We start from the raw sequence: 17,771 nt of genomic DNA on the forward strand, positions 1-17,771 counted from the left end.
GTTTGTCATAATGGTTTGATAGCTAAAATGTCCAATTTCCGTTTCCCTCTTTACCTCACAAAAATGATACAAAGTTATTTAACTGACCGCACTCTTCAGATCAACTATTTAAATATTAAATTTGAAACATTGCCTGTTAGAGCTGGTGTTCATAAAGGAAGTATCTTGGGCCCAGTCTTATATACATTTTTACTTCTGATCTTCCTGATTTACCACCAGGATGTGAGAAATCTCTGTTTTGTGACGATACAAGCATTTCCGTAAAAGGAAAAAGCCCTCGTGTCATATGCAGTAGGCTTCAAAAAAGTCTAGATATATTTTCTTCATATTTGCAGAAATGGAAGGTTTCTCCTAATGCATCAAAAACACAATTAATTATTTTTCCCCATAAACCAAGAGTTTCATTTCTCAAACCCACCAATAATCATGTTGTTAAGATGAACGGTGCAATCTTGAATTGGTCTGACCAAGTTCAATATTTAGGGCTAATTGATGATAAAAATCTTACCTTCAAGGAGCACATTGAGAATATCCAAACAAAGTGCAATAAATATATAAAATGTTTGTATCCTATTATCAACAGAAATTCTAGACTTTGTCTCAAGAATAAACTGTTAATTTACACACAAATATTCAGACCAGCAATGTTATATGCAGTCCCCATCTGGACAAGTTGTTGTACAACCAGAAAAAAGATGCTCTAAAGGATTCAGAACAAACTTCTGAAAATGATATTAAAGCATCCTCGCTGGTTTAGCACGAATGAACTACATAGGCTTATTGATGTGGAAACATTAGAAATTATGTCAAACCAAATTATCAATAAGTTCCGACAAAAATCGTTGCAATCCTCAATTGCAACGATTAGCTCACTTTATAGTCAGTAAGATAGGTGTAAGATTAGATTAAGGTTTAATTTTAAATTCTTTTTTTTTTCTTGACAAGTAGGTTTACAATTTTCCTACAATTATTATGTTCACTTAACTACGGCAGCAATTACAATCTTTTAATGAAATAAAACCTAAAATATATGTAATAGTGTTGATATGTCACGCTTTGTGGCAGAACACTCAATAAAAATTCTGAATAAATATTAGTAAATAATTAATTCATCACAAAACATCCCCCCCCCCCTATTAAAAAAAGTGCATACGATAAGCTGTTGCGAATGAAAAAATTAGTTGATGGAACGGCAGTGGAAATCATACCACATCCCACGCTTAGCACGTCACATAGGGGAAGTGTACGACGCGGAAACTATTGAATTCACTACCGATATACTTTTGGAAGACCTCACTGGTCATAGAGTTGTGAACGTACGTAGATACGGTATGCCCTAATTGTTCGACCACGAATTATTCATCAAGAGAACAGCCTTGTACAAAAAGACAATACCGCTTAAACTGTAAGGGAGCGCACGGACCTACATACAAAAACTGCCCAATATATGAAGATGTAAAGTACATCATCAAAATAAAAGATGACATGTACTTAACTCACGGAGAAGCAAGAGCAGAATTCAGGAAAACGAAAAGCCCGAACACATTCGTTAGCCAAACGTTCGAAGGAATATCTCAAACGGAAAATGCTAGAGACAACAAAATCAAAGAATTGCTTGATGAACTGGAGAAAAGGAAAAAAACAGGATTCTGAGACAAATGCTCTAAAAGAGCAGGTTAAAAAGTTAAAAGAAATAATATCTGACATGAGAAACTCAAGCAGGCAGGAGAAACAAATCGAATTGCTTAAGTAAGAGTTAAAAAAACAACGCGAGGCCTTTAAGGCAAACATAAAAGAACTAACCGCGCTTAAATCCAGCATAATTTTGAACAAAAACTCATTATCATTAACTAGCAGCTGAGCGTCTACAAGCTTTTCTAGATGCCCGAAATGAATGCAGAAAAGCCATCAGACAGGCCAAAACCGAAAGTTGGCAAAAATTTCTCGATGGAATTGACATCAACGTATCAGTACCTGAAATGTGGAGATGAGAGAATGCTGACAAATGATGACAAACAGGGAGAACAATTCAGAGAAACGACGGCACATATACCGATGACTCACTGTAAATTGTTAATTTGTTGGAGGACTATTTTGCGGAGCTCTCCGGTAGCCAATCCTATTCAGAGGAGTTTCTAAAAATAAAGACAAACAAAGAATCCAACCAAATCGTGTTTGAAAAGGAACAGGAAGGACAGACGTCATACTACAACCAAAATTTTTCCATGAATGAATTACTTTACGCCATCTCAAGCTCCAAAGAAAAATATACCAGACATGATAATGTCGCGTATCCTATGCTTTGTAACCTACCAGTACCCGGTAAAGCTGCATTAATGCAATCAATTAACGACACATGGCAACGTGGTATCTATCCTGACTCGTGCAGGAGACCCAGCCAGTAAAGCCCAAGCGGTATTCCAAGAACTAATCAGAAATAAATACCCATATCATCAACAAATCTTCACCGATGGGTCAGAAACAAATGATACGGTTGGAATAGGCATATCATGTAGCACCTTTTCCACATCCCATCAACTACCAACCGTTTGCTCAATTTTTTCAGCGGAAGTGGCGGCTATTCTTGCAGCCATAACGGCCCTAGAGCGAAACAAAAATGAGCCAACCGTCATCCTCTTCGACTCAGCCAGTGTGTTGATGGCCAGTGTGTTGAAAAGGATCCTATCGACATCCTTGGATACAAGGAATCGAAGAAGCATGCACAGCTAATATATCTTTATGTTGAATTCCAGGACACACGGGCATCAGCGGCAACGATGAGGCAGATAAATTAGCAAATTTAGGCAGACACGCTTCATTGCCAACAACAGAGGTCAATAATTAAAAATGATTTCCAGAACAAAATCAAATCCGCAACAGCTGAGAGTTGGCGAACGGAACAAAATCAATTCCTTAGAAAAATCAGAGGTGATATAAAAAAATGGACTGATCGACCCTCACGCAGTGACCAACAGATTCTTTCCCGGCTTCGAACCGGACATACATTGCTTACACACGGAGGGCTCTATGCAAGCGGTCGCAGAAACAAATGCGACACTTGCAAATACCCAGTAACAGTCGAACTCATCTTGGTGAATTGTCCAGTTTATCAGGAACTACGAGCAATACATCAGATCGAACATTCAATAAGAGATGCTCTCTTTACTGACCCAGTTAAAGAACAACAAACATTAAGTTTTCTATGAGATGCCGAAATCTACGATCTCATATAAATTTGTTATATTAGGCGTCATACACAAATTACGTAATGCATGAAGGGGGGAGGAGGGTTGCGTCTGCGTTACTAATTTTTACGTAGGGGGAAGGGGGGTAGTAGAGATAGTTACGTAACTGTGATGTTTGCTTGAAATTAAAAATTTCGGATGGGGGTCAGGATGTTCAGCGTTACGTAGTTTTAGGAGGGGGGAAGTTATAACGGACGTTACCTATCGTCACATAAGGGGGGGGGGTTCTGAAATCTAGATTTTCAGCATTACGTAATTTGTGTACGACGCCTTAGTAAGAAGTATCCGGGGAGCTGCGTAGCCGCAAGGTCACAGAGTCCGCTTTGTCAAGCGAATGGTCGTGGGTACGAATCTTAGTAGAATCAGGCCATTCGATGTCAAAACTGGACTTGGAGTATGGGTTCATTCTCAGGCTCCCCACCACTTACCCTTCCTTTACGCTGACATCTATATTGCGTGACTTTCTCTTAACAATACATAAGTCCCTCTTATTAATAAAACTGGCCAGAAGGACGCACTACGAAACTTCTCCAGGGAATTATAATTGGGGATATTTGGCAAGAGGAACGAGCATCGGTATAGTAGGACAGTAAGCGGGTAAAAGGAAGAGTATCACATTACACACTGATAAACAATAATATTAAGCATGCCACTTCTCAATAGCGGTATTGCTAATAATAAAAGTGCGGGATACAGCAGACACCCGGGCATATCTCACAATAGATCTACGATTCTGGTCGCAGTGAGGAAGTCCATACAGAAAAAATGAAGTATCCTCATCAAATGTACATATTAATTCTACTATCACAGACTGTCGAATGACCACAGGGTTAAATACACTCTTTAATAAAATCAATATCTATCTATCTAAGGGTTAATTACGTCAAATTTGGAGAAGTGAGTAAAGTTTGATAAAAGCTCAAGTTGAAAAAAAGCACATTTCCAATAGAATGTATGGATTTCAATGGTGATCAACTTCACCCCGATTGATCTCATAGTACCTTATAGAATTCTCGAATTTATTTCATGAAGTAGACGATAGAAATTTCACCAATACCCATAGACGTTTTCTAGAGCACATACCAGTACTTGTTTTAAATACATACTGTTTCGGGGAAAATGTACATGAAGCAAGTTAGTTGGAAAATATTATAGAAATTGATCAATTTTACCCCGTTACATGGTACCTTTACCGGCTTAAGGCTGGAATCCCTAAATAGCCGGTTCACGTAAAAGTAATTTATTCCGGCGAAGTTTGGTGATCTCTGTCACGGCTGAAAAAAATTTACCCAGATCCCTCGATATTTTCATTGTGTTTATTGCTTTCGCTTTGAATCGAAGAAATACACCCCACGGCCCCAGCGATTCTCCCGGGTATAGCTTCACACGGTGGATCAGCTCCTCACACACTCCTCTAGCGACTCTCGGTGCCTTGTACCCGGAAGGGGGAGCGACCGAATTTTCATACTCGCCACCGGACTGGTAATCTTCGTCGCCCATACTGGACACACAAACCATGCACGCAGAGTTCCAATCACCAATATAATAATAAAAAACAAAAAAAAACTTAACTTCTGTAGCCGCTCTTCTCCACAACCCCCCCACGGGCAATGCCAATCTCAGTCGCAAAGATCAGTTTTCAGTTTAGCGCACAAAAAACCCGGTAGTTAAAGGTGATGGTGCTCCCGAATTTGCTCCAGATACCAGTCGGCTATTGTCTAAACTGCACCGATACCGAAAAGCACAAGTGATACGCGTATCGTAGCAGACAAAGCGGTATTGTTTGTTCGAGCAAGCAACATAATACGAAGTGATATTCAATTGCTTCCTTTCTTGACGATAATAGAGAAGCGAATGACTGCTGAGACTTGTAATTACGCGGTAATCAATAATTTGAACACAGGTGTCTTTAATAATTCTTTTCCAAATACTGGGTAAATTTCGCTTATTGCAATGAACGATTGAAAATGTAACTTAATGGTTACGCTATATCAGCAATACAACGGCATAATAAAATTGCAGGCAGAATGTCATGATCAGGCATATACGAAGAATTAAACTTTTTGTTGCTGATAATATAAGCTCTGAACTTACGGTAATATGAAAGGACATTTAGATCAAGATTTCTCCAAGGTATTGTTACCGTATAATTATGAACCTCGACGGTGTGGAAGCTTAGACTAGCAGTCCAACCGCCAATCTCTTCGCGACCTTTTTCGAAAACGTGTTCAGCAAAGTGTCACCAGTTCAAAACTATAATGCATTCGCTCACGTACCAGTGTATGACCTGAATGTGCCCAACATCCAGTTTTCCACGAACGACGTACGAAAGTCTCTAGAAGATTTAGATGTCAATAAAGGACCAGGCGTCGACGAGATACCCCCCCTACTACTGAAAAACTGTGCTGTTGCTCTCGCGTCACCAATTACCCTAATTTTCAATAGCTCGCTAAAAGATCGAGTCTTCCCAACGGATTGGAAATCAGCGTACATTATTCCTGTTTATAAGTCTGGAAACCGCAACTGTGTAACTAACTATCGCGGAATTTCCGTACTTAGCTGTCTGAGCAAAGTTTTTGAAAAATTGGTTCACAACGTGCTGTGTCACCATTCTTATCCGAGTTCCAGCATGGTTTCATGAAACATCGGTCAACGACGACGAATCTGATGTGCTACGTAACCATCCTATCCAGAGAAGTTGAAGCAAAACGCCAAGTTGACTCTGTGTACATAAATTTTGCGAAGGCCTTCGACACTGAGCCACATGTGTTTTAATAATTGCTAAGATGAGGCGGATGGGTTTTCCAGAATGAATCATGGAGTGGTTATTCTCATACCTAACAAATCGTTCTGCGTACGTATTGGTTAACTCCGCCCACTATTACATTTTCCACATTGCATCCGGTGTACCTCAAGGCAGCGTGCTCGGGCCCCTATTATTCAACATATTCGTTAATGATCTGTATGCACTGATCTCGTCAAGAAAACTATCTTTCGCTGATGATTTGTGAAACTCTTCCGTGTCATCTCATCCTTGGCAGACTGTGGGGCGTTGCAAGAAGATCTGAATATTCTAATGATTTGGTACGATAACAACGGCATGCGTGTTAATTGCAAAAAATGCAAAATTATATCCTTCACTCGCTGCAACGATCCAGTTGAAAATCGATATTTACTGGGTTCTAAGTGTCTCGACCGAGTACAATCCATCTGTGACCTGGGAGTCACAATTGATTCAAAACTTAAATTTAACGAGCACATAGGAATCATCACCGCAAAAGCATTTTCTGTGTTGGGATTTATTCGCCGTCATACCTCCAATTTTACTGATATTTACTCTCTCAAAATTCTATATTGCTCGTTAGTGCGCTGTATTCTGGAGTACGCCTCTCCTGTTTGGTGCCCGTTCCAAATGACACAAAATAGAGCGGATACAAAAAAAGTTCTTACGATTTGCTTTACGCGGTCTCCCGTTGAACGATCCAAATAATCTCCCGCCCTACACCGATCGATGCCTACTTATTCAATTAAAGCCCTTGTCAAATAGCCCAGAGAATGTTCATCTTCGACCTAATCAACGGAACCATCGACTGTCCTGCCCTACTTGAACAAGTTCATTTCAATGCACCCTCCCGACGACTCCGTAGCACATCATTGCTAGTTATTCCTCACCACTGGACCTGCTATGGCTATCATAACTCACTAGACGCGTGCCTCCGTGCATTTAAGGACATTAGTGATATGTTCGATTTTATGTTGTCAAGAACCGTTTTTTCAAATAGAATTAGGAATAGTGAAATTTATGTATAGGTTATTCAGTCTGTATGACTTGTGCAAAGACGGTGTAGAATAAATAAACTAGTAATAATGTGACAGCGCTGGTAAATTACAGCGATATTTTCCAAAGAGGACGTGGGAAGTTTAGTTTCGGACACCCTTCACCCTCTACCATGTTTAATGAAAACTACAAACTAATAAATAACCCGAAAATATGACTCTGTTATGCATATTAATCTCTGTCGCAAAAGTATACAGCACATAATATGTTTTACGACATTGAAACTTCATTCATGCATTTTCAACGAAGTCACGATTTTTTTTTTGCATTTGTTTTTTTCATCTATTTATCTGCATGTGCCAAAAAGTCGTCTTCCTTTCAAGCAATTTAAGCTGATTAACTTCCACAAGAAATGTATTACGGTCCGGGTCCGGATATCTGGACGGAGCATGTTCCGATAATGTTATGGCCATAATGTAAGCAGTACATAGAACCGTCTCATGCTTCCAATTACTCGCGGGGTCATATCAAGAAACTAGCTAGGTCACATGCCGACCTGCCACGATTGTGTTCCTGATACTCCCAGATTATTGAGCCAAATCCTATCAAGCTATACCTATGACGACCTAACGGAATCCAAAAACTAGTGTCTAGGGCGTCATATAAGTGGTTTAAACAAAAAAAGAAAATAAAGCCGTGATTCGATTCTGACAACACAAAGATTTCGAGCGTGTTGCCAAAATCGAACGGGGTTTGTGGTTTAAATCTGTTATTATATATATTTTGAAATTTTAACTTGGCAGGCAACTAACACATAATATGTTTTTAGGCGGATACTTAACTGTTATTAGGGGAAGAAGCAGCTTTCGAACTAACCAGTAGAAGAAAGTATTTCAATATTTTTCAACACAAATCTAAACATATAAAAATGCAGCTCTGTCTGTCTGTCTGATCCATAGGCTTGAACCGATCGGCGTGAAATTTTGTATATGGGGGTTTTAGGGGCCGATAAAGGTGACTAAGATAGTTCGGAAACCCTCCCTCTTCTGGAATGGAGGGGTCCCATACAAATGAAATACAAATTTATGCACATCTCGAAAACTAACCAAGTAAATGCAACCAAATTTGGCCTGTGGATGTTTTTAGTAGTAACAAATATGCCCACATTGGTTCGACACCCTTCTCTCTTCTGGAAGGGACAATTGACACATAAATTACAAATACAAATGAAACACAAATTTCTGCACATCTTTAAAACTAACCCAGTAAATGGAACCAAATTTGGCAGGTGGACATTTTTAGGGGTAATTGTTTTTCCCGTATGCCTGAAGGACACTGGGTACTGAAATGCCACTGCGACAGTCTTGCTGATTGTCTTTGTGGCTAGCCCCGATTGCTGTGCACAGGTTACGGATTGCTCGTACTCATTGATGCAGTAAAACTGTTTTGTATTAAACCTGTACCCCAATCAGGTACAACATAGTTGATGAAGCTAATGACATGCTTGGGATTAGAGATCCATAATTGGTATAAGGTTAAAAAGTAGCTTCCTAAGAAGTTATACCTAGAATAAGCAAGAGCTCCGCAAGAGCAAAGCAAATGCTCTGAACTCTCTTGTTCAGATTTGCAGAATCGGCATGTAAGGTCCGGTAAGGAGTCCCGTGATTATCCGTAGTTCATTACGATTTAGACTAAGTAACTTTTTGGCGGTTCCGGGGTTCGGATAGATTAACTTTTAGTTTGTCTACAACCCTGTACCTGTTGGCATTGGGATGCTATTTCTAGCCTTTCCCAAGTTAGTAGTTCGCTTTTGATAGCGGAATTGGACGTACCCAGAAACGGCTCGGGGCCAATAAACCGCTGAGCTGATCCCTGTCTTGCTAGGTAGTCAGCTTCTTCATTACCCTCGACTCCGCAATATCCGAGCACCCAAAACAGAAAAACTGAGTTCTGCCGGGAGAGTTCCCGTAGAGTTTCAATGCATTCCCAAACAAGTTTGGAAGCGCATTTGACGGACTTAAGTGATAGTAGTGCTGCTTGACTGTCCGAGAATATACCGATTTTTGCATGTCTGTAGTTGCGTTTCAGACATATTTTTGCGCAGATATATTTTTCAATCAACGTCACTAAGCTGTGAAGAGCAGCTTCTGTTGACCTGCCGCTTTGATAGGCATGTTGGTTCCTATTCAGCGGGGAGTTTTTGAGAAACTCATCACGGATATATTTATCCATTATTTTCTTCATCAACTTGAGAAGTGATGAAGTCAGAATTATGGGTCTGAAAGTCTTAGGTAGGGTTTTATCCTTTCTTCCAACTTAGGGGATAAACACTGCATTCACCTTCAGACTGTGTTAGTGGATAGTTTGCATTAAAAGCATCCATGATTCTGTTTTGTAGATCATTTGCTGCCGAATTCAGGTCAATTGAATTTCAAATGTTGCTGTAACTGAAAGTTCGTGAATCGATCAGGTGTTCCTTAAAGGATTTCCAATCTGTATTCTTCGGATTTCTGAACAGCTTTCTTTTCAGAAGGTTAGCCTCTATATGAAAAACAATGTGTCTGTGGTCCGACAAACTAGGTTCATCGGAGACATGCCAATTTTTAATCCTTTCAGAAATAGAGGTGCTGCACAGAGTGAGATCAAAGACCTCCTGTCTGATAGCGTTGATAAAAGTGGGGTTATTCCCTACATTACATACATTGATATCGTTAGAAGTTAGGTATTCAAGTAGATATTCACCCCTAGTGTTGGTATCCGAGCTGCCCCAGATCGTATGGTGGGCGTTGGCATCGCAGCCGATCAGAAACGGTTTGTTGATGGCATTGCAGTACCGCAAGAGCGCAGCAACTTCGGTTGGCGGTAGATCACCTTGGTCGCCCGGGAAGTTCCCAGCCGCAGGGTTGCATTTGGGTGGTTGTGGGCCACTCCTGGAGGAGTTTCCCACGCGAACCTTTAGTCCATTCGCAGGATCGCTTTGCCTGGGTGGTGGCAGGGTACTCCTGGAGGCGTTACCCGCACGTACCTTCCCTGATCTTGTGACGGACTCTTTCCTACCTGTGACGTTCGGCCTTCCGCTTACATTTCGGATGTGTGCTTTGTCAAAACCGTAGTTCAGTCCATGGTTTTCACCTTCGATGAGTTTGGCTGATTCTTCGTCAATATCCTAGTTCTTATTGACCAAGGTCTTTACTAATTTGCGGTTACAAACTGGCCACATTTTGGTAGAGAGATGGTCGTTCTGATTCTGGAGTGAACGAAGGATCTTTTCGTCCGGAGAGTTCGCGCTGTCCGCGAAGTAACCGATATAGCGTCTGGCCTCCGGCAGACCCTTCATGTGGTACACACGAAGCTGTGCTCCCTCCCACGGTACGAGGGAAGGTACCTCCCTTTCCAACCACTGCACCGTGTCGGTGTCGGCACAGGCAAGTTGCAGGAAGCTATTTTTTAGATGGCAACCGTTAAACTTGGGCTTGGTGGTTGGATTTTCCTGGTCAGCAATGTGATCGAGGATGTCTCTGGACAGGGAAGTAAGTCCATTTGACTTTCGTTATTCCTTTGTGCAGATCCTACGTAAGGATGAAGCAGAGGGTCCTCCGTCCAGCGATCTGCTGTCGAAGTTGAAGTAGTCCTCATGCTCCATCTCCTTCTGCCTTCTGTCACCGTTCTGCCCGGTGCGTTTGTTTTTATGAGACTGCGCTCCGATAAGTCCATGTGTACTGGCAAAGAAAGGCTGCCGGTGGCCGAATTTTGTGAATTAATGTTATCCATAAAATTCCCACGAGTCGCTGGGTAAAGAAGAGTCCGCTGCATCAGTAACCCGCTTGAATTACTGTGAAGGGTTCCCTGGTGCTCCAGAGGCTCTGTTAGAGGCTGGGTATTTGTTAAGACTTCCACCACTTCATGCATCGGCACGGGTCGCATAACACCTTAGTTTAGGGGTTTTAATCATTGGGTTTTACGCAACAGCCATGGTAAAGAGCTGTTGCAACCATCCTCCTTCACAGGAGCTTTGGACCCTCTGCTCCAGTTCTCAATAATTCAAGTCTATTCGTAAAGGCTAAACTGAACAAAGGAGAACCGTAACAGGTGGTGTTTTAGGGGTAATAAATATATCCATAACCAAGTAAATGGAACCAAATTTGGCAGGCGGATGTTTTTGGGAGCAAGAAATATTTTCATGGTTGTTCAACGCCCCCCCCCACTTCTTGATGGGAGGGCTCTTGTACAAATCAAACAGAAATTTCTTTGATGGTTTGCCACTCCCCCGGAAGGTGAGGTAGGTTTCCCATAGGGGCCATCCACATACCACGTGGACAGATTTTTAACGATTTCGACCCGCCCCCCTCCCCCTCCGTGGACAACTGTCCATATAAATTCTAAAAAAATTGTATGGACCGTGGACATTAGCCAAACCCCCCCCCACCTCAAAGCTGTCCACGTGGTATGTGGATGGCCCCATACAAACTAAACAGAAATTTCAACCAGGTTTCCCGAAAAACAGCCTTAAATGATCGGCTCGATGCACAGAAGCCAAAACACGACTCCAGATGCCATTGCTAAATTTAAGATCAAAACTTCCGGTTTCTATCCGGAAAATGTCTCCAAATACCATTTTGAAATCCAAGATAACGACTTCCGGTGTCTGGAAAACAGCCGATAAAATCCAAATACCCCCAATAAGGGTGTTTCTTTAACCAGAATGACGCTCAGAGGGCACAAATTGTCTCCAAATACCATTGTGAAATCCAAAATGGCGACTTCTGATTTCTGAAAATCAGCGGCAAATGACCAAATACTACGGAATATGGGTATTTCCGGAATTGCTATGATGCACTGGAGCCACAAATCGACCTGAGACAACATTTTGAATTGTAAGATGGCGACTTCTGGTGTCAAAAAACAGTCGAAAATGACTAAATACCACCCAATAAGGGTGTTTTTTAACCATAATGATGCTCAGAGGCCAGAAATTGTTCCCAAATGCCATTTTAAAATCCAAGATTACGACTTCCGGTTTATAGAAAACAGCCGGAAATGATCAAATATCATCCAATATGGGTGTTCCTTTAACCAGAATGACGCTCAGGGACCAGAAATTGTCTTCCAATGTCATTTTTAATTCCAAGTTGGCGACTTCCGGTTTCTGAAAACCAGCGGCAAATGACCAAATACCACCCAATGTGATCACTTCCGTAATCGTAATGATGCACTGAAGCCACAAATCGATCTCAAACAACATTTTGAATTGTAAGATGGCGACCTCCGGTTTCTAGAGAACAGCCGAAAATGGATGATTCCCACCCAACATGATTATACCGGAACCTGAATGATACACAGGAGCTAAAATCGACTACAGACACCATTTTGAATTTCAAAATGCTGACTTTCGGTTTCTGGGAAACAGCCGAAAATTACCAAATAACACCCAATATGGATGTTTCCGGAACCATAATGACGCTCAGGGGCCAGGAATTATCTTCCAATGCTTTTTTGAAATCCAAGATGGAGACTTCCAGTTTCTAAAAAACAGCGGAAAATGATCACATACCACCCAATTTGGGTATTTTAGGATTCGTAATGATGCGCTGATGCCACAAATCGATCTCTGACAACATTTTGAATTGTTATATGGCAACTTTCTTCAAAACAACCAAAAATGGCCGATTTCCACCCAATATGAGTGTCTCCGGAACCAGAATGATGCACAGAAGCTGAAAATCGACCACAGACATCATTTTGAATTCGACGATGGCGACTTCCGGGGTCGATAGTGACTATACACCATTCAATATGAATGTTTTCGGAACCAGATTGACGCCCAAAGGTCAGAAATTGATTTCACAAGTCATTTTGAAGTCCAAGATGACGACTTTTGGTTTCTGAAAAACAGCCTAAAGCGACCAAATACTACCCAATATGAGTTTGCCTGGAACCACAATGATGCAAGAAGCTAAAAATTGACCTCACATACCACTGTGAGTTGTGATAAGGCAACTACCGGTTTCATAAAAACAGCCGAAAATGACCAAATAACACCCAATATGGATGTTTCATAAACCAGAATGACGCTCAGGGGCCCGGAATTGTTTTCCAGTGCCATTTTGAAATCCAAGATGGCGACAGCCCAAAGTGACCAAATACCACCCATGAGTATCCTTGGAACCAGAATGATGCAAGGAGTTAAAAATTGACCTCAAACACCATTTTGAATTGTAAGATGGCAACTTCTGGGAAGCAGCCTGACCCTGGGCACCATTTTGAATTCAAAGACTGAATAACACCCAATACGGGTATGTACAGAATCCAAAAGTCGAGGATGTTGTCATTCCGATAAAACCAATCATTTCAAATGGTTTGTCCTTTGACTTTGATCATCAGTTGATCATCAATCGATTCGTCATGCATTTGCAGACTATAAGCAAATCGCAAGGAGTTAATGAATTTGGAATGTTTAAAATTATTTAATTAAACACAAAAATGGGCGGGAGGAAATTTGGCGGGTCAGCTAGTCTTAGAATAAAACCGTAGAAGAACTATTCATGAAGGACTGAATGGCGAAATAAAACATGACATTTGATAGATTGCTGATATCAAATCAGTTTTTAGTAATACCAACGATTAAATATTATTAGTAGTATCTATATTTTTTATCTGAGTGATTGCTGAGTGTTTAAAGGATATTGCAATGAAAGCGATTTGAGTTAAACTAATAAGAGCCGTCGGGATAACTTCAATTTTCTTTCAGTGTAGATGTTGTTAGTGATCCATTAACTTCGCGATCGTTGAGAAAGGAACAAACATTTCTTATATGGATTGCTTACGAAAATGTATATTTATATGTTCTACATTGATTAAGGTTGGAAGTGATGTTGATTTAACAAACTAATACGATAATTTTGGTAAAAAGTCTCTACGAGAAGCGCCGCTCTTGGTTTTTCATTGTATTGTGAACAAAGTGGACCTCCAGATTTCCGAGATTTCATATAACTGCAATTGTGTATACCGATGTTTGGGTATACATATATTAATTTTATTATATATTTGGATGCACTATACTTATTTCGCTTCGTTCGCGTATTTCAAACTAATATAAAAAGTTTTATATATCAATGTCACGCAAAATATTTTCTTATTTTGTGTAAATCTACGTGATTGGAGTTTTTTTTATTATCAACTGTGATGAAGAAATCCATTAAATTATTTTAAATAAAACAACACACAAAGACACTAATATTAATTTAATGATAATTGCTTTTTACTAAAGATCCATTTCTTATGATTTATTTCTACTTATGCTATACTCTTCTGTGATACCTTCAATATATGTACGTTACACAATGTTAAAATACTGATCTTTAAACACAATTTTATAATTCAGTCTAAATTAAATAGTATTAGTTACAAATAGAGCTAAAGTGCAATTACAATAATTGGAATCGAATCTTTTTTTTTGTGTCACATTGAACATAAATTGTTTAGCCAAAGTAAATGCACAACTCCCTAAATATATTTCAAATAAAATAAGTTAACATGTATATATATATATATATATATATATATATATATATATATATATATATATATATATATATATATATATATATATATATATATATATATATATATATATATATATATATATATATATATATATATATATATATATATATATATATATATATATATATATATATATATATATATATATATATATAATATGTACATGATTAATAAACTTACTGTAGCCTACCTCTATATTATTATGCTGAATGCTTCCTTCGTTGGATTGGGCTCTTCTCTTTCCACTTAGTATCATCCTTTTCGGTAAATGTTTCGTTTTATTTATTTTATCGTTCATGTTTTCTTCACATTCAAGCACATGTTTGCATTTCATTCTAACGACTATTGCAATAATATATATATATATATATATATATATATATATATATATATATATATATATATATATATATATATATATATATATATATATATATATATATATATATATATATATATATATATATATATATATATATATATATATATATATATATACTACACTCTACTCTACACACTACACTACTACTACTCTATATCACTACTACTACACACTATCTCATCTACTAACCAAAACCCCCTATAATCCAACTCCAGTCCTACCCCGAATCAACAAAAAGTTGATCTACTTAGAAGTGTACGCGCCTACAAATGTATATTGCCTGTAGTCACCAAATATATCTCTATGAATCTGTAGTTTGTCCTAATAAATATATACATAAATTTACAGGAACGTATTTCAATTGCATTATGTTCATGGTTGCCTCATCGGTGGTGCTGACCGTGGTGGTGTTAAACTATCATCACAGAACAGCCGACATTCATGAAATGCCTCCATGGGTACAGTACGAACAAACAGCTAAATTAGCAATATCTAACGTTCTTTTTTTAACCAAAGATAAAATCAGTTTTCCTTCAATGGCTGCCTTGGATTTTACGAATGGGAAGACCTGGTAAAAAAATTACTCGAAAAACGATTTTTTTATCAAACAGAATGAAAGAGCTCGAGCTAAAGGAACGGTCGTCTAAATCCTTATTAGCGAATGTATTAGATATTGAGGATGATTTTAGGCATACGAGCAGTGGAATTACTGGCTCAACTACGGCGATTAATACATCTGGGTAAGATTTTATTGTTATTATCGAAATCAGTGTAATATAAAAGAACAAAATTTTAATAAATAGTGAAAACTAAAAAAATACTGCTAATAATAATACAATAACGATCAAAATATTTGAAATAGGCAATGTTTTTATTTATTCAAACGGTTTAATTCGTCCGTCCAATCGCATTTCCCTTATTACTCTTAACCATCATTAGAGCTTTTATGGACTACTGAAGAGTAATCCTTTTTTTCTATATGTGTTCAGGTAGGTCAGTAGGCCAAGTATAAATGGCAGTTCTAGAAGGTATACTACATTTTTGTCTATCCACGCACACAAACAAATCACGTTACACTGAAAATAAATCGCACGCTCATCCCTAATGCTCTTTACATATGAATGTCAACGAACCAACCTAATCATTCTTTTATGTCGACCCATATCGATTTTTATTGGAATCCACGGCATTTTAACGTGTTTTGGCATTTGACGTGTGTAAGCATTGAAATCTGAGTATAAAATGATTGATTTCGGTATGCTTGACTTGGCAAACTGAAGTGTAAGACACTTGATTTTGTGCTGTGAACTGAAACGCAAGTGTATTCCACGTAGATATGAAATATTTCATCTATTAGCACAGAAGTAAGTGGAATCCACTTAGTAGCAACGTGTCGATTTTTTACAGTGCATGAAAATTTTCGCGTTTTGTATGGCATTCGGAACATTTTTGAGAGTTTCTCGTTTTATATTGTTTTATATTTGATTTTTTGGTTGGAGAGTGAATCTCCAGTTGAAACACACTAGAAATTGATATTATTTGAGATTTTGTGTGAAAAAATGCGACAATATTTCGAAATGAAATATATAAAAATGATATATTTCTAATAGTTGGAGCATAATCTTAGTCATTGTCATAGCTCATGACTTTTGTTACTGTATGAAACATAAGCGGCTCTATTCAGAAGCGCTATTAGAGTACAAGTACTTGAATGAGGTGCGAACCATTCTCAAAAAATTCAAAAACATGAAAGCACCAGGAGATGATGGGATTTTCTATATCCTCATCAAAAGACTTCCCGAAAACTCTTTAAATTTCTTGGTAAAAATTTTTCACGAAATGGAAAAATGCCAAAGTCACTCCAATTTTGAAACCCGAAAAGAATCCAGCTGAGGCATCAAGTTATCGACCAATTTGTTTACTTTCCTCTATTAGCAAACTTTTTGAAAGAATAATTCTCAATAGAATGATAACACATATTAATGAGAACTCAATTTTTGCAAGTGAGCAGTTTGGTTTTCGCCATGGGCATTCCACTACTCATCAGTTACCTAGAGTAACTAATATGATTCGAACTAATAAATCTGAAGGCTATTCGACTGAAGCTGCTCTTCTAGATTTAGAAAAGGCATTCGACAGTGTTTGGCATAAAGGTTTAATAGCTAAAATGTCAAATTTCAGTTTTCCGCTTTACCTCACAAAAATGATACAAAGTTATTTAACTGACCGCACTCTCCAGGTTAACTATCTAAATGGTAAATCTAATAGATTGCCTGTTAGAGCTGGTGTGCCTCAGGGGAGTATCTTGGGCCCAATCTTATATAACATTTTTACTTCTGATCTTCCTGTTTTACCACCAGGTTGTGAGAAATCTCTGTTTTGTGACGATACAAGCATTTCCGCAAAAGGAAAAAGCCTTCGTGTTATATGCAGTCGGCTTCAAAAAAGTTTAGATATATTTTCTTCATACTTACAAAAATGGAAGATTTCCCCTAATGCTTCAAAAACACAGTTAATTATTTTTCCTCATAAGCCAAGAGTTTCATTTCTCAAACCCACCCATAACCACGTTATTAAGATGAACGGTGTGGTCTTAAATTGGTCTGATCAAGTTAAATACTTAAGGCTAATTGATGATAAGAATCTTACTTTCTAGGAGCACATTGAAAATATCCAGTCAAAGTGCAATAAGTATATCAAATGTTTATATCCTCTTATCAACAGGAATTCTAGACCTTGTCTCAAGAATAAACTGTTAATTTACAAACAAATATTTAGACCAGCAATGTTATATGCAGTTCCC

General features: G+C 38.5%; 1 protein-coding gene across 4 annotated transcripts in view; it reads left to right on the forward strand.

Annotated features, from left to right (window-relative positions):
• LOC129727470 (CHRNA7-FAM7A fusion protein) overlaps nucleotides 1-17,771 on the forward strand; it is a 519,941-nt gene that overhangs the window by 416,841 nt on the left and 85,329 nt on the right. For all 4 annotated transcript variants that reach the window (XR_008728530.1, XM_055685335.1, XM_055685337.1 and 1 more), the window contains 2 exons: nucleotides 15,317-15,426; nucleotides 15,485-15,708. Coding sequence is in view for 3 of the 4 variants with exons in the window: in XM_055685335.1 (XP_055541310.1) it covers nucleotides 15,317-15,426; nucleotides 15,485-15,708 (334 nt within the window). In the remaining variant the exon portion in view is untranslated. The remainder of the gene's footprint in view (nucleotides 1-15,316; nucleotides 15,427-15,484; nucleotides 15,709-17,771) is intronic.

Source organism: Wyeomyia smithii, chromosome 3 (genome assembly GCF_029784165.1).
Source record: "Wyeomyia smithii strain HCP4-BCI-WySm-NY-G18 chromosome 3, ASM2978416v1, whole genome shotgun sequence".
Lineage (NCBI taxonomy): Eukaryota > Metazoa > Arthropoda > Insecta > Diptera > Culicidae > Wyeomyia > Wyeomyia smithii.